This window comes from Aethalodelphis obliquidens, unplaced genomic scaffold, assembly GCF_003676395.1.
Source record: "Aethalodelphis obliquidens isolate GAN/ISIS:26980383/991018 unplaced genomic scaffold, ASM367639v1 scaffold3, whole genome shotgun sequence".
NCBI classification, from domain to species: Eukaryota; Metazoa; Chordata; class Mammalia; order Artiodactyla; family Delphinidae; genus Aethalodelphis; species Aethalodelphis obliquidens.
Window position 1 is genome coordinate 77,054,577 of NW_020837947.1, and position 23,073 is coordinate 77,077,649.

The 23,073-nt window shown below is 41.5% G+C and overlaps 1 protein-coding gene across 2 annotated transcripts in view; it reads left to right on the forward strand.

The window, feature by feature from the left end:
- FILIP1 (filamin A interacting protein 1) overlaps positions 1–23,073 on the forward strand; it is a 193,171-nt gene that overhangs the window by 63,749 nt on the left and 106,349 nt on the right. For both annotated transcript variants that reach the window (XM_027092282.1, XM_027092276.1), the window contains exon 2: positions 20,578–20,859. In XM_027092282.1, the coding sequence (XP_026948083.1) occupies positions 20,584–20,859 (276 nt within the window). In that variant the 5' untranslated portion in view covers positions 20,578–20,583. The remainder of the gene's footprint in view (positions 1–20,577; positions 20,860–23,073) is intronic.

The window sequence follows — 23,073 nt, forward strand, 5'->3', positions numbered from 1 at the left end:
ACTCAAAAGTTGCCAAAACAGCCCACAGTATATTTTCAAAATAAATTCTGTTTAAAAAAAACCTAGAAATTATTTCCCTATCTTATTTATATCATTTACTCGATGCAATTGTTATATATATGTTTTACCTTTGACAGGAAAAGTAAACCATCATAGCAATAACATATGGTCATGCAAATTCATGTATTTTTTTAACTGACTCAGGTAAGGGGGGATATCCATAGCACTCTGCATTCAGTAGGTTTTCAAGAAATATTTGTTGACTGGTGTATATAAAAGGGAGGGTTTGATGACACATCTTCCCTCTTTTTGCGGTACGCGGGCCTCTCACCGTTGTGGCCTCTCCCGTTGCGGAGCACAGGCTCTGGACGCGCAGGCTCAGCGGCCATGGCTCACGGGCTTAGCTGCTCCGTGGCATGTGGGATCTTCCCGCACCGGGGCACCAACCTGTGTCCCCTGCATCGGCAGGTAGACTCTCAACCACTGTGCCACCAGGGAAGCCCACATCTTCCCTCTTTAATTGAGAATTACCTAGCAATGGCCTAGTTTGTATTTCAGCGTTAGGAGGGACTTAACTGTGCACTAGTTCAGATATGTGGCCCCTCTAACTCAGAGCTTTATTTTGCACAGGGACCCTGTCTTAGTATAACACAGTCTGGGTGGCTTACAAACAACAGGGATTTATTTCTCACAGTTCTGGAGGCTGGAAGACCGGGTGACAGCAGGGTCGTTTTCTGGTGAGGGCCCTCTTCCGGGTTGTAGACGGCTCACTTCTCCCTGCTGACTTCTCTCCATGGTGGGAGAGGCTAAGGGGCTCTGTGGGGTCTCTTGTAAGAGCACTTATCCCATTCAGGAGAGTTCCATCTTCATGACCTACGCACCTCCCAAAGACCCCACCTTCTAACACTGTCACATTAGCATTAAGATTTCAACATGAGTTTGGGGGGAACACAAACATTCAAACCATGGCAGGTCCCCAATGACCTTTCAGGAAGAGTATGGCAGTTGCTCTCTAGGACATTATACTCAACGGCTAGTGCGGTGCATAAATATTTCCTAACTTCTTTTTAGCATCCTATTTTCCACTTTTCCATCATTTATTTATCTAAATCTTTTTCAAATCTGAGATGCTTGAGAAATCCCAAAGGGTGAATATATCCCACTTGTTCTACAGTGTTAAGAATAGCTTACTTTCCATTGTCCCTATGTCTGCCCTCCTGCATACTTTAAGGAGTTCTACTATGTTTGCACATGCAGCTATTGTTCTGTATTTTAAGAGACAGAGAACAACAGTTTTGCACACTCTGGTCATGACTATATTAGCTTACTATTCCTTTAACCTTTTCTCAAGAGCTTTTAATTGTCCTTCTCTCAACAAGCTGGGGAATTGCTGTGATATAGGACCTCTGGGTTAACATTCTGAGGGTGAGAATTCAGAGATCTGGAGAATTTCATTAGAGGGTATTTGGAGAGAATGTAATATTAGCCTATCAAGTTGATCAGCAGCCTGTTTGTAACCCTCATCTCCGGCAGAGCTTTCCTATTGGGGAGTCATTCAAAATTCATCTAGTTTCTGAACCTTTCAGTCACTTTTTGGCTTTCCTGTTTTCTCTGTAATATTTGGGAAATCCTGCAACTTCTTCACCTTCTGAATGAAGAGCCCATGAGTAGAAGCATCATTCTAGAGGGTCTGTATGATTTCTGAGGACTTTTTGAGAGATCAGTCTACATTTTTTGCTTCCTTCAATTTATTTCAGCCAGAATGGGGCCACCTTTTCCAGGAGATCAAGTAGAATATGCTGGTGTCCATTGCACTTTCTCATACCCTGCCTTTTCCCCCCTTAGCTTAATTCAATTACATAAAGATGTATTGCTCATAAATTCTGTGTAAGCCCTGTGCTAATTGCTTCAGGGGTTTCGTAAGTGAATTAGATAGCTTTTGCCCTCAAGCAGGTTATGATCTTGTGGGATCATAAGAAAAGGTTAAGTACACCAAAGCTGTAATATACAGACAAAAATAAGTATAATTTTTGTTTCTATTTTTATTTATTTCTGTTTCTGTTTTTATTGCTTACTTGGGTTAAATTTATCTAAAGCTTTCTAATCAAAGCCCTGTGGAATAAAGGAGAGGAAGAAGAGAAGAGCAAAGTCCTTGGGCTGAATGTATTCATCATGTGCTGAGAATAGTGTTGCTCCAAAGTGTGAAGTCCAGAAGTTGGGTTTATCCCATAGCTCAGTGAATGACAAAAAGTCCTAAGACTATATCTTTTGTAGCTTTACTCTCTACAAATAACCTATGATGAAGCAGTAGCCCTCTTTGATTAAGATTTTCAACCCAAAATGATCTACTGGAAGGCATACAACTTAGCACAGCTGGAAGAAGCATATTCTTGAGTTCATGACAGTAAAACTGGTTGTCTTTGGACTGTCACTGTGCCACAGTCATAGAATGTAATAGAGGTAATGTAGGAATTGTTACAATGCAACTTGGCTAAGACAGCCATCATACATAGGGCCTCGTTTCTAAAATCTATCCTTTCAATAAATTAATTCATGAAACCTCATAGCTTACCCCTACGAAAAGGAGAACAGTTTGTGATCTCCTGCCTTAGATGGAAAAACTGAGGCACAAAGCAAGCAGTTAATTTCTCTGAAATATCCTGTGAGCTGTTGATTTCTTTGGAATGTCCAGTTAACCTCTTAACCAACGTTGCTGATGACTAATTCTTGGTTCTTGACCACAGCTCTTCCCTGGCTCAAATATATTCTCAGCAAATCATGAAGCTCATGACCAATGAGCACTGCTCTGCTCAACCCACCACATGCAGTAGAAGCCTTCGAGGTCACTGTTTGTTTGTACATATCTTTGACATCATCTTTTGGATTGTGCTTGAGGCAGTGTTACCTCATGGTGAGTATCTCCGTAGAGATCCCTCACTGTGTCAACACATCAGGAGCTGTTACCGGAACATTACAGACCCAAGCTCTCCCATGAGGCATCTCTGGCCAAGAGGATTGCTGAAATGAGGAGTGTGAGGAAGATGGGAAAGCCAGTATCCTTATGAACTAAGCTGTATTCCCAATAAAAGAAAACAAGAACAAAACGTTGACTTCGTTCAAAACCCAGCCTGTTTTCTTCACAAAGGCCATTTGTTTTAAGTTTGTCCATACAAACTTACGTATTTTCTCCCTGGCTTATTGTCACATACTTCAAGAAGACAAATTCTTCGTCTGATTTTTCCCTCCTTCTACCTGCTTCTCTGTCTGCTTTGCAACACTGCTGTCCTTGGACTGAGGCTTGGCTGGTCAGAATGTGTTTATCTTTGTCAGGCAGACAGAGGGTCCAATGAAGGCAGTAGCAAGTGATGCTAGGTTTGTCTGATAACCGGCTGTCTTCTTACTCACTTCTTACTTCTGCCTTTGTAATATCTTGCTCAGGAATGCAGGGAAATTTCTCCAATCTGATTCTGTCTTCATGGGAAAGCGAGAGCCGGGGAGTGAGGCTGTGGCCGTCACTTGGCCCTTCCTCAGTCCTGTGCTGGAGCCAAGTGGCACCGGCTGTGTTCAGTGACATCAGTGTTGGTGATCATCATGAACTTGGCCACGATGGGGGAATTTACACCACAGAACTCTGCAAATGCTACCTACTAATCAAGGATTTATTTTCTTTCTCTAAAGAGCTGGCTTACCAGCACACCACTGCCCTCTGTCCTTAAACTAGCTATACCTGAAAGATTTCTGCCAGTGTCCAGTACAACTTCACCAAACCTCCGACATACTGTGGACACAAGATGGCAAGTCAAAAAGAGTTAGGAAGAGATGATTTCTCCACCTGTGCCACCATTAAAAGATACTTTGGGGACAGGGCTTTACCTGACCTGTAATCTCCATGAGCAGCCCTTTAAAGCGCCACCAAACAAGTATCGATATCAGAAGCCACAAAAGTGTGCTTTCTAAGCAAATGCTGCTTTAAGATAACCTATAATCCCTTGTTCCCACTTCCAACCAGGTTTGTCTCACTAGGTCTCCTGTCCCCTCAGGAGCCACCCTTGCTCCCAACTTTGGTGCATCCACAGTTACAGTTGGAGGCCTTTTGTGCAGTGACTTCTGTGACTCTGGGGGCTTCAGTGACCGTAAGGACTTCAAGACCATCAGGGATTCTGGCCCCACCAATGCCTTCAGTGTGTGCGAAGTTTGGTTGCTGTCTGAGCACTGGGGTTCAATCCTGGAGGCTTCCGCTCTTCCTGCAATTGCTTCTTTGTTGCCCTTGATAACTGCACAACAGCTTCAGTGATGACAGCAGAGGCCACTGGCAGCAAGAGCAAGAGAGAAGGAAATGTCAGAAGGTCTCCTGGTAGCCGTCAGGACAGCGCTGACGAGCTCGGTTCCTTACCCCCTCCGCTTGGGGACTTCTAGAAATAGCTGAGTGAGGGTCTTTGAGGAGAGTCTGGACGTCCCCAGTCATGCGTGGGAGCAGCGTTTGAGAGGCCATAGTTTTACCTCCAGGTTACTGTATTCCACGGGACCTGATTTTAAGTTCTCAGTTTGTGAAATGGCAGCGGCTCAGAAAGGTGGAATCTGAATTCAGTGAGACATGATTTAACTATTGGTTAAGCCCCTAACAATCACCTATCCACTCATTCATATTCCAAGATGAAAAAAGCAAAGAAATCTCCAATAAATCAATATTCTCCTCTGAAGAAAAGTGAACAAAGAAAGTTGCTGGGGCCTGTGAATTGCCGGTGCACCTATGATATAATTTTGTGCTTTGAAAAAAATCAGCTGCTAGAATACAAAGTACCTTTTTCATTTTTTAAAAGATCACATTAAAGATCCCTCCCTTTGAGCCATTGTGGATGAAACCAGTATGCCTTGCATAGGGAAGGTGCTCCAGAACATTTTTGTGGAATTGGCTTTGAGATAGAAATATTGACTCATTCTTATCATAATAAATTTTTAAAAACTGACCTGGAAATAACTGATTCAGCCAATAAGCTAGCATAGGCAAAAGGTCTTCCTAGTTTCTCCAGCTCTCTCTGTGACTTACCTAGTCAACTGGAACAACTTTACTAGACTGTGAGGTCCATGATGGCACAGACCCCCCACAGTTCTTTTCTTTACCTAGGACTGACGCCATGAAATCACGTTATGAGTATGTATTGAATGAAAGTAAGAAAGTGGATCCTGAAAATAATTTCACTGATGACAGTAACATGAATTCTATCTTTAAATTTAGTTTTGAATGGTACATTTTAAAGTGACAAAGAAAGGTTAATTCTAAAATTTCCTTTTCAGTGATGCATTCATATGTAGGGTGTGGCATATTTATAAATACACAAGTGACAAAACTAGTTCATGAAAACAGTGGGACTGTTTCGGTAAAATCTAAACGGCCTGCCCAATATAGGTTATGATTGGTTTATAATCTAAATGAAATCTATAGAGAAATAGAAAACCTCTAAGTCTGTGTTCTTGGTGAGGACTCTGGTTTAAGCAAAATCCAGCTATCTGTAATCCTTGGGAAACTATTTTCACACAGTTCACCTATGTCACTATCTTTTGCATGAAGTATTGTGAGAGTTTTTTGAAAGGTAGTTTTCTTATGTTCGGAGGTTTTGACTTTTTTCTGTTTTCTGTTCTTCTGCTGCTCCTGCTATTAGTTCTTGGGCACATTTCCTTCGAGCAGAGCTGTGGGGAGGACAGAGTAACATTTAGACCTACTCAGTTGGCCCTGGAGTGCAGTCATGTAGGCTTTTCTCTCCCGGGGACAGCTGGCTGGGCCTGTGCGGGGGAAAACCCTTGGTTCACAAGCTACGTCACCTCCCCACTCTGGTTTGTCAGCTGCCTGGCAAATCTTTGTCCTTGGCCACAAGTGTCAGTAGATGAGAGAATATGGGTGACTGCAAGTAAACACATCACCACTCCTAGACAAGCAGTTATCAATCTGTGTTCTGTGGATGGTGAGTCATGTTAGTGTACAAAGAACAGAGGAGAACAGAAAACAAGGGGAAGGAGGGTACAGGACACCCTCCACCCTCCCTGGTTACAAATTTGGAAAGTACTCACTTTGGGCATTTTTGTTGGCTTGAATGGCAGCTGATGAAAATGAAACGTCAACAAAATAAGAAGGTTGTATTGAATTACTGGGAAAGTATTTTTTCTCATGGCTGCTTGAGAAACAGACATTACTATTTATGTACATCTTAATTTTCAGACATTAAAATTATAGGAACAGAGCCAAAATTAAAAATAACCTGTGTTTTGTACTTTCTTGATAGAACATTCCTTGACCTTCCTCTGCCCTCGCTCCCACTATTTAGTTACCATGGTGACCACCAAGGTTCACTTTTTTTTTTTTTCCTGATGGGAAAAAATAACAGTGCCATATGAGGGACAGACTGAAGGCTGAACATGCCAACACAGACTGTAGTCTCATTATCAGACACAACTTGCCTGAGTTAATCCATTATGTTTTGTTACACACATAATTAGTATTTTGCTGCATTTGTTCTCCATTTTGAAGTTCTCTTAAGTCCACATCAGGCCACTGAACAGCTATGTAGCTTTTTTTTTTTTTTCGGTACATGGGCCTCTCACTGCTGTGGCCTCTCCCATTGTGGAGCACAGGCTCCGGACGCGCAGGCTCAGCGGCCATGGCTCACGGGCCCAGCTGCTCCGCGGCATGTGGGATGCTCCCGGAACGGGGCACGAACCCGCGTCCCCTGCATCGGCAGGCGGACTCTCAACCACTGCGCCGCCAGGGAAGCCCGGCTATGTATTTTTGTTTATACTCTTTCCTCTCCCTGGAAAGAGTTTACTCATTCCCTGGGCCCAGCTGAAGTACCACAACCTGAGAAATGGTTGGTCCTCAGAGCTTCTCCCTCTGTCCTAATCTACAGCCATTTGTCTTTGCATGTTTCCAATTTCTTTAAGAACTCAGGAGTTATTCGGGATCAGGTCCAGTTAATCCTCAGATCCAAGACTGCTATTAAAGCATTTCCCAAGCTTCCTTTTATTTTTTAAATCTGTTTAAATGTCTGTTTTGTACACCAGTTATCACAGGAGAAGTCATTGGGGTATGAGCTTCTTATATTTATTGATAATGTTTGTTATTATTTATTTAGTTAGTTTTTTTTCTATTTGGGGATATAATTTATAATAAGCCTAATACATTAGGAGATTAGCATAACACTTATAATTTACCTGTAAATATACAAATGTTGGGATGAGTGATTACATTTTTAAATAATGGATTGAACTGTTAAAAAACTTATAGACCACTATTTTGGACTATGAAATTCTTGAGGGAAGGAATATGTTTGTGTGTGTGTGTGTGTGTGTATCCTGGCACCCAACATGGTTCTTGTGTGCTTGTTATTTTGTATAGTGGTGCACAAAAAACTCTGTGGGATGAACTATAACCCAGAGTTCTGAAGCTGAGAAAGCCAGGGAGTTAATAGTAAGAGATCAGCATGGTATTTCCTTGTCTTAGTTTCTTCTTAAACAATTGCAGAACATCCTCTCCACTCAGGTTAATTTAAGAGGTGGTCCCCAGGGGCGGTCTGTCAGGCCCTCCACTGTCCTGTCCCTCAGCTGGCTTGACGATCTATTGATGCCTCTACCACCTCTGCTGGTTCCAACAGTGACCCTGCAGAAGTTCCCCAGATCCTCCCCCTGCCTTCTGCATGGCCAGTTCTCCAAGCAAGGCCCCAGCTCCTTACAGAGCCTCTCCTGGTACACATCTCTGTTTCCATGTGTGCCATTATTGCAGCCCCCATCAGCCTCGGCTTTGGCCGTGTGTCTGTGGAGGCATCATGGGAGCGTATTCCCGCCATACACAACATTCTCTCTCCCTTGGCAAAGTGACACTGTCCTCGGTCAAGCTTGTGACAGACTGCAGCTTCTTCCTTTTGGACAATTCCTTTCCAGATGGTTTCTTTGACTACCCTGCCCACCAGTCTGCTTGCTTCTTGCCTCTAGTTCCTCCCTGCGCATTTCTGCCTGCCATCCAGGCTTGTCCAGACTGGACCCAAACGCAAATGGATTCAGAAGACAGGTGGCTGGAAACAGATGAAGCTGGCAGAGTATTTGCATATAAACCCACAGAAGTAGTCATTACTAGATTTTTTTTTTCCTTGAAACCTGAAGCTTTCTCGATGTAGCTTTTGCTTTTCTCAGGTAAAGAGAAGACTTTCTCTACTAGAAGAAAAACAGAGTACAGATAAATCTATGGCAACTGACTTTTGGGTCTCAGTGTTCAAGAGGTAATGGAGAGTAGTAAGGACAGGTGTGAACTAGTGAGCAAATTCTCCATCTAAGTGGGTCGGCCACCACTCAACCCCAGCTAAACGTAGCTACGTGGTAAGATGGGCCCCGTAGTGCCAGACCTTCTGATTTTTTTCAGTAAAATCTGAAAATCTAGATTATTTGTGAGTCTTCTGATAAAAACTGTCTTGTTAAACACACACACCCATATCTGCAAAGAGGTTTTGGCCTCTTTGTAGCCTATAAGTTTAAACACTCAAACAGGGCCTCTGCTGGAGGATGAATGATAATCAGTCATGTAAATAGTTACAATTAACATTTTCTCCAGCCAAGTCAACCATTTCTAGTTTAGTTAGGGGAAAAGCAGAGAGTTTCTAGCTGAAATAGATAGATATCCTGAGGCCTCTTTGCAGCTGTCCGGACCTATCCCAACCCTAGAGTGTTGTTTCTCCGTGTGTGGTCCTGGGACCAGCAGCAGTAGCATCACCTGGGAACTTGTTAGAAATGCAAACTCTCAGGCCCCATCCTAGACCCACAGAATTAGAAACTCTGGACATGGGGACCAGCAATGTGCGTGTTAACATACTCTCCAGGTGATTCTGAAGTGTGAGATCCGCTGCCCTAGGCTTGCAGAGGGAGCTGCTCTGCCTGCAGTGTGTTCCCGGGGCCCTGACGGTTGCTGTAACCCTGGGCTTCCTGGTCCCACACCGTCAGCACCAGGTTTTAGGAGCCAAGATCTGTGTGCTGTGTGAACTCTGGGTCCAGCTTGGCTCTCCAAAGAAGGTATGTGACACCGAAGAGGACGCTGGCACATGGTAGTAGAGAAAAGGGGATCTGGGAATTGCATGTGTCGAGAGAGAAGAGAAGAATAAAATCTGTTCCTGCAGTGTTTCTTACCCTCCCCCCGCCATGACTTCTTTTACATAGGAGAATCGCCCAATGGTATGATTTAAAGAAAATCTGCCCTCACCCTACCTTCAATCGAACCTCTTTAAAATGACTACTTCCCTTTTCATTTCAATCTAGGTTTAAGACTGAGGAATACAGAGTAAGGGTAGTGATGCTATGATGTGACTTAAATCTAACCAGGTGATTTCTTAACCCCATCCTTAGAACCCAGAAGACTTAGAGTTTAGTAGATGGGTCAGGTTCGGGTTTGGGGAACACCTCGTGCAAGTCTGGGCTGGGAAGGCCCACCGTGGAGCAGAATGAGATCACCGGGATCTCATTTTTATAATTTCAATGAAAGGCATAGTGAGGAACCCAGATGGGAAAACAAGAGAGGTGCCTAGAGAGGGAGGTGAGGGGGGGCAGAGAAAGTCCACCCAGTGGTGGCCTTGGGGCAGAGCTCCCTGTGTCACCCCCTCTCTGCATCAGCCTCCTCTCCCAGGTGCCGTGCAGTCACTTCACTTTTGGAAGGGCCCCAGCTCTGGCTTCCTCCGGCCCCGTGTGTGAGTCTCATTCCTTGCTTTTCTTTTTCAAAGCCAGGGCGAGAGCAGTAGCGATGTGATTTAAAGGAAGACTCCTTTACCTATATTGCCTGAAAGTCCTGTAGTACCTTAAGGTTTACAAAGCTGTAACCAGTGTTATATTTCACAGTTAAGACGCCCCATAAAACTCAAGGACGTAATTCTAATACTTTCTTTATGACTGAACTCAGCTTTCGTTACTCTTTGGTTACCTCTCCCATTCTCCGTGCCTCCAATCCCCACCTGAAGCAGAGACCTTCACCTGGCTATTTCCTGGTAAATTCAATTTTATCTGGTGGTTTTTGTTTTTTTTGGTTTTTTTGGTTAAATTCAATATGCGTAGCTCAATCCTAGAACAAATCAGAATTCCATTTTGGTCTTTCCTTTCCCTCCTGCTGAGCTCTCCTCCCCTGTGTTTGGTACCACGCAGACACTGTGCATCCTCTGGGGGGTTGTGAGGGCGTGGTGTAGTCTGCTAGCGTGCACACCTGGTTCAGAGGGAGTCTGGTTCAGAGGGAGCCCTGAGGCTGTCGGGACTGGCCACATAATTTAGGGGCCCAGTGCATAATGGGAACTTGGGGGACTCTAGTTTAAAAAAATTAAGAATTCTGAGACAGCAATAGCAGAACATTAAACTGAGTTCAGGGCTGGTGCAGCTGCACAGGTCACACTCCTACGAAGCGGGTTACCTGTATTCTCCCAGCCTGGCTCCTGGTGAAAGTAGTGGCTGAGGCTCATTCTGGGCTGTTCAGTGTCTCTCCACGACTCTCAGATGCTGCAGATTCCCTGAGAGTAGCTGCGCCTTCCGTCTCATCCCGTTTGGGTGGTCTGCTGTGAAGCCCTCTGCCCTGTGACTCTGCCATGAGCACGCCGACCGTCCTTCTCAGCTCCCTTCCACCCTTGCGGGCCCGCAGCCACTTCTCTATCTCCCCCACATACTTAGTGTGCGTGTCTCCATCACCCACGTTGTACAGACACATGCTGCTAAGTCTCTACTCTCTGTCTGCATATCCCGGGCATGACTAGTGCCAGGGGTTATCCTACTCTCAAATTTTAGCCTGTCAAGCTCTCCACTTTAGATTCCTCAGACTTTGTGAAGGAAAGGAAAGAGCCAGGCAAAGCTGTCCTTCCTCAACTTACCTGCAAGAGAAGAGGATGGGTAGGCAGATGGCACAGTTACTGCATTCTTTTTTTCCCTAACTTTTTTCTTCTCTCTTATTTTCAGGCATTTTCCTGATTACTGTACACTGGGGGAGGGGGTGGGGAGTGGCAGAAACCAGTTCCCTTTCTCCCAGTTTAAATGCATCCATCAATCGTATTTGTCACGCAGTCTAATTCAGGGCTGGCAAACTAAAGACTAGGGGTCAAACCTGGCCACACCCACCCATTTATGAATTGTCTGTGGCTGCTTTCATGTTGCAATAGCAGAGTTGAGTAAATGGAACAGTGACCACACAGCCTGCAAAGCCCAAAATATTTAACGTTTACCCCTTTACAGAAGAAGTTTGCTAACCTCTGTGCTAGATGAACACAGCTGAAAGCAAAGTGTCTTTGTCACTGGTGGTACCTACGTGGAGGTGCTGAAAGTTGTTTGATGACCCTGGCGGTTAATCTGCCTCAGATTAATGCTTCCTGCGTTACCACTGCTAGTAGATACTTTCACACACATACGGAGAGTAGAACAGGCGTTATGATTTCACATACGCATGGTGGGTGGAACGACATTATTATCCTCGGTTTAAAGATGAAAAAAATACAGGTTGGAGAGCTTAAGGAACTTGTCCAGGATTACAGAATAAGTAAGTGTGGGGTTAACGGTGGGGATGTGGATCTCTTGATTCCTTGGGGTTAGTGGCAAACATCTCCGGGAGGATTCAGCGTGTTAGAAAAACAAATGCTGAGGCTGTTGATACGTGAGGTCTTGGGACACCTTTAGGTCTACCGTGGAGTTGGGTGGTACGCTGAGGTGGGGTGGTTGGAGGGTGGAGAAGAGAGGGGGTTAGGGGCCATTACGTGTTGGAAAAAATTATTCCAAAAGGTGGTAACTCATTTTCTTACATACTTCCTGCCCACAAAATGAGCCTGAAACTTCTGCACTGGGATAGCATGGCATTTTAGATAGAGTCAGTTCCTAATGCACCTTAATTAGCTAATCACAAATTTCTCCTCTTGACTGTTCTTTCCAGCCTTCACACTCAAATAGCAACTAGGTTTCTGAAGTTTGGTTAATGGCCATAGAATTCACAGCCTCTTCACACAGCATCAAAGTGAAGAGGGTCCTTAAACATCAAACACCTTTGACAATCATATGGCTTCAGTAGCATTCATAGAATGTGTTCCAATAGGAATAATTTTTACTTTTCTCCTGGCTTGGTTTATAAAGTAGCTGTGTTTGTTTTCAGTTTAGGCTCCCTATACTCTGATCTATCCCGAGACAAGGGATGCTCAGAAAAGACCAAAGTCAGGAGGAGTTCAAAACAGACACAACCCATGACTTCCTACATTGCAGCTGATTTTAGGTTGCTGTTCATTGCAGCACTATTTACAGTAGCCAGACCACGGAAGCAACCTAAGTGGCCATTGACAGATGAATGGATAAAGAAGATGTGGCACATATATACAATGGAATATTACTCAGCCATAAAAAGAAACAAAATTGAACTATTTGTAGGTGGATGGACCTAGAGTCTGTCATACAGATTGAAGTAAGTCAGAAAGAGAAAAATAAATACCGTATGCTAACACATATATATGGAATCTTAAAAAAAAAAAAAAGGTTCTGATGAACCTAGGGGCAGGACAGGAATAAAGATGCAAACATAGAGAATGGACTTGAGGACGCAGGGAGGGGGAAGGTAAGCTGGGACAAAGTGGCAGAGTGGCATGGACATATATACACTACCAAACGTAAAATAGATAGCTAGTGGGAAGCAGCTGCATAGCACAGGGAGATCAGCTTGGTGCTTTGTGACCACCTAGAGGGGTGGGATAGGGAGGGTGGGAGGGAGATGCAAGAGGGAGGGGATATGGGGATGTATGTATACATATAGCTGATTCATTTTGTTATACAGCAGAAACTAACACACCATTGTAAAGCAATTATACACCAATAAAGATGTTAAAAAAAAAGAAGTGGTTGAGAAATTAAAAATAAAAGGCATTTAAAGGACACCTGCATACAGTTGACATAAGTGTAGGCAATTAGAACGCATGAAGTCATCGTCAGCACACGGATGGGGTGATCTGTGCAGTATTCCATCTTTTCCCTTGTCAGCATGAAGCTGTGATATCACCCAAACCACTGCATGTCTTTCTCCGCAGGGAGGCTAACCCATCTTGTTAACATCCAGCCATTGTGATTTGCCTCGCATTTCTTGAAAACTGCAATTCAATTATTTGAGAATCTTTTCTGCAGAAAGACAAACATTTTTTTCTAACAGGAAATTTTGCACAGTTGGCTTACTAGAATAATCAGCTACTGTGCAAACTAGAATTTTTCTTAATTTGCCTAATTAAAAGAATCAGTTCATCCATATCCAGTCGTATAGCAATTATTGTATTTCTTGAGTCTTAGTGACTTTTTTAATTCAAAGACTCAGAAGTCAAAACACTGCAAAGGGCAAAGTTACTCTTCAGCTCCTTGAGAACCTCAAGCACTGAGAAGTAAAAAGACAGTGTCGGGGGACACTGTCGGGGAAAGAGAAGGTTGTCTTAGAAGAACAAGACGTTACACAAGTAGAAATTAGAGGGAAAAAATCTGCTGCAATAGTGGGATTCTATGTTAACTCTTGTGGCTTGAGACTATTTACTGAATGCTATACCCTGTGAGTAAACTTATTTCAGCCCCAGGAAAGGATGGCTGCGAGTTCATTTGTGTTGCTGTGGTCCTGATATAGAGGTAAAAACTGCCATTCAGCTTCCTCCTTGCACCTGGAGAATCCAAACAAGCCTGTGTTCTGGTTCAGCCTTTCGCAGGTACTGGCCGCGCTATTTTGGGCAAAGGTCTAAATCTCTCTAAGCCTCGCTTTCCTTATCTTTTTAAAACAAGTAATTATAGCACCTGCTTTATGCATTGCTATTAGGATTTCATGAGATGTTACTATCTATGTCAGATACTTAACCCAATGCTCAGAGCATAAGCTCCTCAGTAAAGGTCAGCTACTATTATTGTGAATAGAAGTATAATAATATTTAAGAATAATTCATCACATATAGACTGCTGAGAGAAAGCCTAAGATACTTTTCTCTGTAACTATAGATAAGGCTCTTTTGTGAGTGAAAGGAAATGACTGATTCTTGTCAATTGTGGGGCTGGGCCTTTTCAGAAGTGATGAAATACAGGAAGGAATTCTAGTTCTGGCTAACCAGGAGTCTGGTAATTTTCCAGAGATGTTTTCTTTGTCAGATAAAACAAAAAGAGAGGCCACCCTATTTTATATTCAAAGTTTTAAAACCCTCCAATTGTACATTCATTCAGACTCAATATACAATTAAATTTTTTTTTTCTTATTTCATGGCAGTTCCCTGATCTATTCTCTTGTTATTTATTTATTTATTTTTTCTGAAACCTTTTCGAGGGCTGCTGTTATCTTCCTTGAAAAATATTAAGCAGAACTCCATAAAATATTTCACCATGGTTTTAGGCTAGAGTAGAATAATATTTTTCTATTTTGCCATAGTTGTAATATTTTCCTTAAACTTTTGGTTACAACATCACTGCAGTGACTCCAACAGAATCCCCTTTCTTGAATTCTAACATTTTGTGAAATCATTTAGAAGAATTTTCAGTTGGTCTGGGTAGATTTGTCCTAGTAGAATGAAAAGGTTTCACATAAACAAAAACCTTAGTTATTTTGAGGATTTTATGAGTGTGGATAATGAGAAGTGAAAAATCATTTAACATGGCTTGCTGCATAAATAGGATTATGAAAATGAAAGAAAATTGTAAAGAAAATTTAAGGGCAAACCTAGGAACATTTAGTAACAGTGTGTGCTGTTAGAATGAACGATAATCTCCCGAGAAATGTTTGAACATTTCATGAGTTGGGATATTTATAACTAGACTTAACCAAGTAAATAAGATAAGCAGAGGGAATAATCTGGCACTGATAGGGAATATACTAGTTGATTTGATGCGTCTTTTGCATCTTAAAATTCACATAACATGTTTTCTTTTGCCTCTGGTTTTGGGTGCTGTGGGTATTGTCATTTATGTATGAAAGAAAGAATCAGGACAGTTCCACGCTCATGTTCTGGAAGCCCCACTTGCAGCGGGCTCTTTGCCAGGCCACACTGGAAAAAGTAGGCTTCCTGCAATTTTGTGCTTTCCTTTTTGCTATGCAATATAGTTTTAATTCTATAAAGTAATTTAAAAATGGAAATTATATAAAGAAAATTATTGTGGTATCTCAACCTGTGCATTGGGTAGGTTCTTGAAAAAGAATATAAATAAAATAAAACCAGGAACAAACGGGAGGCGGATGGATACTTGAGAAGCATAGGAAAGATGCCAAAACCTAATTTATGCAGAAAAGAAGTTTTTGTTGGTGGTAGGGATGGAGAGTATTGTGACCAACATTGAATCATAACATGGAAAGACAAATCTGAAAGGAGGCAAGAGCAAGGGTGAGACTGCTACGGAAAATTCAAGGTCAAGATTTGCAGGAGCTAATGAAGATGGCAGCTGGAACGGGTGTTTAATTGCTGAGGACTTTTTTCTTTGTCCTTTTTTACTTGTTCAAAGGCTCTAGAAATACTTGTTAGTTCAGTATAAATTACTCAAAATTGTTATAAATATTTTCTGATTCCTAGGATATTGTTCATCTGACAGTACACTGTTTATTGCCCAACATATGGGGAGGAAAAGGAGGAAGAGAGATGACCATAGACCTAAAAGAGGGAGGTTTGGAATAAAATTCGGTCTTTCTTTTCTTCACACCGTAGTCAGAAAATTCCATGCAAAGTGTTGCTGACAAATTACTACGCAAGGAAAAGTAAATGTATTTCATGAACTATGTTAGGATGATTTATTTATTAAATAGAAGAATCTGTGCCCCAAATAACATTGATTCAAAAAAAAAAACCAAAACAGTTCTAAATCTGATGTGAATCTTCAATTTCTTTACACCATTTTCTTGAGGAGCACTTTCTTCAAAGGATATGCATTGGAACGAAGCAAAAGCATTCTTGGCTTCATTCAGAAAGTTTGTTATTTACATGTCCCAACCTTCTTTGGCTGGTTTAATAATGAAATTGATATAAGAGATTAATAGGAGAAAAACAAATTTAATTTTATACATACAGGAGTCCCATGAAAATATGAGACCTGAATGGCAGCCAGGTAATTGAAGCTTATATAAAACCTTGAGCTAAGGAAAGGGGTATGGGTCTGGGGATACAAGGGGGAGGAAGGCCGTTCACAGGAAGGCAGAGGAAATGTTTGAAAAACAAATGTTGTCCTATTACAGATTACGTTTCTTAGGTAAAACGTATCTCTCTTCCTGGTATAGGCCCTCTTTACAATGTAAATTTAGGCAGTTGATGGGGAGGAAAAGAGCTTTACCTGAGTCTGCTGGGTTTTGATTGCCTTTAGTTCAAAACAATCCACATGCCAAAGTGGCATATTTGTGGTCATGTATTCTGCCCCCACCCCCAACTAACTATTAAGAAGCCTACAGGGGCTTCCCTGGTGGCGCGGTGGTTGAGAGTCCGCCTGCCGATGCAGGGGACACGGGTTCGTGCCCCGGTCTGGGAAGATCCCACATGCGGCGGAGCGGCTGGGCCCATGAGCCATGCCGCTGAGCCTGCGCGTCCGGAGCCTGTGCTCCACAACGGGAGAGGCCAGAACAGTGAGAGGCCCGCGTACCGCAAAAAAAAAAAAAAAAAAAAAAAAGCCTGCAAAGTGCCAGATGCCTTTCTGTTATCTGCCTGCTACTCCTGTGAGCACAATGGACAGAATTTGGCCAACTCTGACTAAATGTTTATTTACTATTGTTCAACTCTGGGACTTTTAACACATTAAGTCTGTAATGGTCCCTGTTCAGACTACATCCTGTTTTCATAACCTGTATCCTTAATAATTAGCCCTGTTGCTTCTCAGAAAGATTTTTAAATGAGTCATCATTTTACAAGGTCTGCAGCAGGTTAATTATTTTGGGAAGAGTAGTTTTGCTTAGCAACCTAATTTCAGTTGCTGTGTGAGTTTTGCAAGAGTGCCTATGGAAGAAGACAGATGAATGAATTTCTCCAACTCTGTAGTATGAAGTGAAAAAACATGAATTTAGAAAACATTTGTAAAACTGTCTGGGTCATCTGCTTTCCAAGGTGGCCCCTTCACTTCCCATTTGCATGTGTTTAAGAACTTAGAAAAAAGCCATATAGAGAGTAAGTATTTAGGGTCACACCTGGGTTCAAATCCTAGCTCTTCTATTCCCTAGGAGTAACTGTGTGATCCAGAAAAAGAGATTTAATCTCTTTAAACCTCAGTGGCCTCATCTGTAAAACTGAGAATAATAGCACCCACTAGGGTTGATGTGAATATTAATTTAATTGAGATGTTGTATATAAAATGCTTAGCACACTGTGTAGCACTTAAGAAACAGTGAGAGCTGTTAGAATACAGAAGAGTATGAATGTCACTAAATGTGATACATGAAAGTCTGTTCCTGTCTGGACTCTTTCTCCTACTAAGTAGAATAAAGTGGTTTAAAGTGGATATTATTGAGGGCAGGCTTGGTTACACTATTGAGAAATTATGTTTTTCTCCTTCTTACATGTTGTCCAATTCCTTTCTAAAACATTTCTTGACTAGTTTGCTATCTCTGAGTACTCTTGCAATCCTGAGATAGAACAGGTGCTGATGGCTGACTTTGTTGTGGAGGTAAAGATAGGTAAATGCCACTTTCTGTGTGTTTGCAAATATACTTAAGTGCATGTAATATATAGATAGATATGCATTTGTCCTATTTTACAAATATCCTAATGCTATAGATCCTATAAAAGATACAGGAAATCCAGGGAAAAAAGACACAAGCACATGTTAGAGTCAAACACAAATGTTGCGTATGATTAACTTTCAGACATTACCAACTTACTTCCCGTGCCTTGGGAAATATTGCCTGGAACTCCCATTAATGCATGATCTAAATTGAAGTTGTTAAATCAATATTTGATGTACCATTCCAAAGAGCCTTAAGATCTAACAGAGAAAATTATTTCAGATCAAAGAAATTCACATGTGGCATGGAGTCATAGGGAGTCACAATTCAATTTGGGAAGCCCATGTGTCTTAGTTATGATGTGTAACAGGTCAAGAGTTAAATTTGAAACTGTGGGAGGAGGAAAAATAATTTTCCCTTTACCCTTCTAAGATTCTTGGCTGATATAACCCTGTAATAAAAATACAGATTAGTAGGAGAAAACAAACAGAAGTTTAAGAACATGTATACCGCCGGTATACATGGAAGAGACCCAGGAAAACCACGTAACTCTCTGAAATGGCCCAAGCCATCACCTTAAATACCAGCTTCAGCTAAAGACAAAAGAAAGATGTCGGGAGCTGGGGAGCCACTTATGAGAGGTTATGAGGAAACCACAGTAAACAAGGAAAGCAGCGTAAATGCAGATTTAAGTCATTGCCTTCTGCATTGATAAGAGTTTCTAGAGATTTTAGAGTCATCCTTCTCTTCCTGGTACAGCAAGGGAGACACCCTTACAGAGATTTCCCTTATAAATGTAAATATGTCTTTAAAAAGGGTAATTTCTACCCAGGTTTCAGAGCTTCACATGTGTCTGCTGTTTCTTAAAAATAATGAGTTTAAAGTAATCAATATGCCAAAGAGGCATATTCAGGGTGGTGTATTGTGCTGACATTCAAAACCTTCTATTCGTCTCGTCCTTTTTTTTTGGCTTGGGATTTAAGTCAGCCCATTCTGCCACAAACAAGCTGTGAAAAATACAGTAGGTCTGCTCTAAAGTGCTCTGGTTTCCATTACAAAGAAACATTTATTCTTTGTTCACCAGCAAAGCACAAAAATGCTCTAAAATTTCAGGAACTAATCACTGAGTAAACCAGAAAACACGGTGCTAGTATTAAGGACCACATTTTCAGTTTATAGTGTTCAAAATTAGGGTGCTATAGAAAGTTCACACACACACAAAAGGGTCCATCTGGTTGTAAGCGTTCAGTTCAAAAAAGGAGCATGAATGTAGATTTCAAGATTTGTTAGAATAATTGAATGTTCAAGATCTTGAATTGAATGTTCAAGATTTGTTAGAAGAATTGAATGTTCACTATCTAAAAGGAAACATCACACTGTATTTATTTTTCTATTATAAACCTAGTGTTTTGAAAAGCTTTCCTTGGTTTCTTAACTATGGTTGGGTTCATAAAGGAAATTTACTTTCAGAAAACAAGTCTCTGTATTTTCTCTGGAATGAGTAATGAAAATCTTGCTGCTTAGCTGTTCAAGGGAAAGACTATTTATACTGTGAGTTTTAAATAAGCCCATGCACTAAGCTACTCTATTTAAGGGTTTAGGCGAATTTTGTGGTACTGCCCCCAGGATATTAGAGCTATCTTCCCGGAACTTGCAGGCTTAGCCTTTGAGCTCAGTGTATTTGTTTGTATCATACCTGTTAGTCAAGTTCTTTTGCTCAGAGATTGACACAGACTCTGCAAAGCGTTCAAAATGGAATGACTCAAACGTGCTCCCCATGGGACAGATTAACTGCTGTTTTTGTCTTTTTTTCTTTACTTTACCTCAAAATATTTTTTAAAATTTTGATTTTGAAATTGATCTGTTTTCTCCCAATTCTTTGTACTCTTGTTCTTATTACTGTAAATGACTGACATTAAAGAACAAAACACCTGCTTTTGAAAAAGAGGCTATGGAAAAATAGAATTCCATATCACTAAAAACTACCCCCCCTTCCCTTGGCTTTTCCCGTTTTCTCTCTCCACTTCAAGCCCCGCCAACCCTCACTCTATGTGGATTTTTCTGCACATTGTGACTTCCAACTTGTTCCTGGCAGGGTTTGAGGTTTGCATTTTCTGATAGACAATTTAGAATCATTTAAAAAAAATAACTTTTTTATTTTACAAAAGCTTTAGATTCACAGAATTATTGCAAAGATAATACTGGGGGTTCCCCAGTTTCCTCTGTAATTAACACCTTAGTGTGGTACATTTGCTATAATTAATAAACCAATACTGCCGCATTATTATTGACTAAAGTCCATGTTTTATTCATAGTTCCTCAATTTTTCCCTAATGTCTTTTTTCTGTTTCAGGATCCCATCCAGGATGCCACATTATGTTTAGTTCTCATGTGTTCTTAGCCTTCTCTTGGCTGTGACAGTTATTCAAATTTTCCTTGTTCTGATGACCTTGATAGTTTTAAAAATTACTGGTCAGGCATTCTGTAGAGTGTCTCTCAGTTGGGATCAGCTTGATGTTTTTCTCATTGTTAGAGTTGGGTCACATTTTGGAGAAGGAAGATGGCAAAGGTAAAGTGCCATTCTTATCACATTCTATCAAAGATACTTGACAGAATCAGCAGTGCTATCAGCGTGACTTGGCCTTGCTGATGTTCACCTTGATTACTTGGCTTGAGATGTTTGTGAGGTTAGAATCACATTTCCATCTTTTCCTGAAGATGGTCAAAGTATTTTCCTGTAGTTTTTAACGACACGCTCATTGAAGCTGTAAGGAAGCTAACTTGGGACTGATCTTTTTGTTCTTCTTTCTTGGTAATGTTGTAAAGCTGCTATTAGTTTCTGAGTAGTTAGACAAAAATAATTTCAGTGGTGGTAAAAACATCTTATCTTTTTTCACGTGTTTTAGGTGGGAATGAGATCCCGAAACCAGGGTGGTGAAAGTTCGTCCAACGGGCATGTCTCCTGCCCCAAGTCCTCCATCATCAGCAATGCTGATGATAAAAGTCTCTCGGAAGATACAAAAAAGAAGAACAAATCAAATAGAAAGGAGGAAGATGTCATGGCCTCAGGAACTGTCAAACGACACCTAAAACCATCTGGAGAAAGTGAACGAAAGAATAAGAAATCCTTGGAGTTATCCAAAGAAGACCTCATCCAGCTACTGAGTATAATGGAAGGGGAGCTGCAGGTAGAGTCCAATTTTTTCAATTGTTGTGTCTCTAGTCTGAAGGTATAAAATAAGAGATTATGAACCTGTCTACCTCACTGGATTGTGAACTTCATGGGGAAAAGGACTGTCTTCCTTATTCATTCCTGCATCCCTAGTGCCTGGCACAAGTTTGCACTGAATACGTTTTTTGTTGAATGAACGAATAAATGAATAGATGCTGATTCTAACATCAAGCTTCTCTAGAAGCAGAAAATTTTTTCATGACATAATTTTGATAATAATTTAACACCTAGTAGTAGGTAATCAGTGAGAACATCTAATTTAGCCCTTGACTGTGGTTGCAAACTGTGAAAAGGTCATGATTATTAGAAGGCAGAGTTAAGATCAATTGCTACTTTTGCTTTTTTCCAGAAGGTAGAGTAAAAGAGAGATAAAGAGGGAGAGGGAGAGACAGAGAGACAGAGAGAAAGAGAAGGAAACTTTGTTTAAACCAGTCTTACTCTTTTCTCTCTTCTTTGTGACTTTCAGCTTTAATTTTCTACAAGGTCGTAGGAGTTGAGATGCACTCAAATCAGCAGAGCATTGTATTGTGAAAACTTGATACTTTCACAAAGCATTTTCAAGTCTATTATCTCATTTGATCTCAATAATAATGTGGGTATCATTATCTATAATTTATAATGAGGAGACAGGCCCAGAAGGGTTAATGGGTTGTCCAGATCTCATCTTAGGCCCCCTGATTCTTGGTCCAGGGCACTTTCCACTATCCATCCCCACCAACCTTCTGTGGCTACCAGGTCCCCCACTAAGAGAATGTGTTTTTGTTTTTTGGGGGTTTTTTGGCGGTACATGGGCCTCCCACTGCTGTGGCCTCTCCCATCGTGGAGCACAGGCTCTGGACGTGCAGGCCCAGCGGCCATGGCCCACGGGCACAGCCGCTCCGCGTCATGTGGGATCCTCCTGGACTGGGGGCACGAACCCGTGTCCCCTGCATCGGCAGGCAGACTCGCAACCACTGCGCCACCAGGGAAGCCCTAAGAGAATGTTTTTAAGGATCCAAGAGGGAGCTGGGATTCTTCTGAGTTTCTGAGCCTTGGACAGTTATATTTCTCCAAGTGGGGAAACAATAACTTTTTTTTTTTTTGAGGAGAGGATGATTTAAGAGTGAGGTTGCTGTTTTCCTTTTTGTTTTTGTTAGGTTCTTAACTTGCATAAGCCTCTAGGGGAACACCAAAAATTGAATGAGATGAAGCCTTTGTTTGGTGCTGTTATCATCAGACATATTACTTGCAACCTATCCTAAACTAGGGGGATCTGATCTGTTCCTGTTCTAATCTGTGAGTGCCTACAGATAAGGAAACCCCTGGGGTAAAGAGAAATAGAAAACATGCAAAACTCAAATTAAAAACAAACAAGTGCGATTGAGCTTACCATTTATAGACTGAGAAAAATCACCTTTGCATTTCACAGCAAAAGATGAAAATTTCCAGAGCACCACCATTACTAAAAATAGCTTCACCACTGCCAGAAATGTGGTTATTGTTCTATTAACATTTATTGTTTAAGGAGGCAGAGTATATTAGTCCAATTTTTTAAGCTGCTCCCAGCCTACAGCTATTGACCTGAGTGGAAGGTACAACAGTGACCTAAGAAATCTTCACAAAGCACTTGTCATCAGCTTATTTCCTCCAGGCATGGTGGCTTGTGTGAAGCCTGTGGCTCTTCTAGACTCTAATTTCTGTAGAAGGATGTCATATCATGGTAGATTGTGGACCGTATTTAAGATTCACGTGGCTTTTATGTTCATGGTGTTTCCAGATATGGTTCCAGAGCCTAGGCATGCAAACTACAAGCCCATACACCCGGGACATTAAAGAAATTAAGTAGAAGGCGCCAAAGAAATGCATTTTGCTCTCCCTTAATCTTTGTGAATACAGGATGCCTTACCTTCCAAAATTGATGTATTCCTGAGCAGCAATACATAAGGAAAGAGTGTAAGATATTTGTAGGGGAGGCAGTGGAGAAATGAAGGACCTGATATTATAAGGAATTTCATGGTGAGTTCATTTGCAAAGCAAATACTCCATCCCCCCATATATTTATATGCACACACATACATATGTAAGTATCTATACTTGTAAATGCAGATTTTGCAATACTAGATTTGTTAAAAACGAGACTGTTCCTATATTTAGAGGCATATTTATATTTCCCATATTTACATTTCATCGT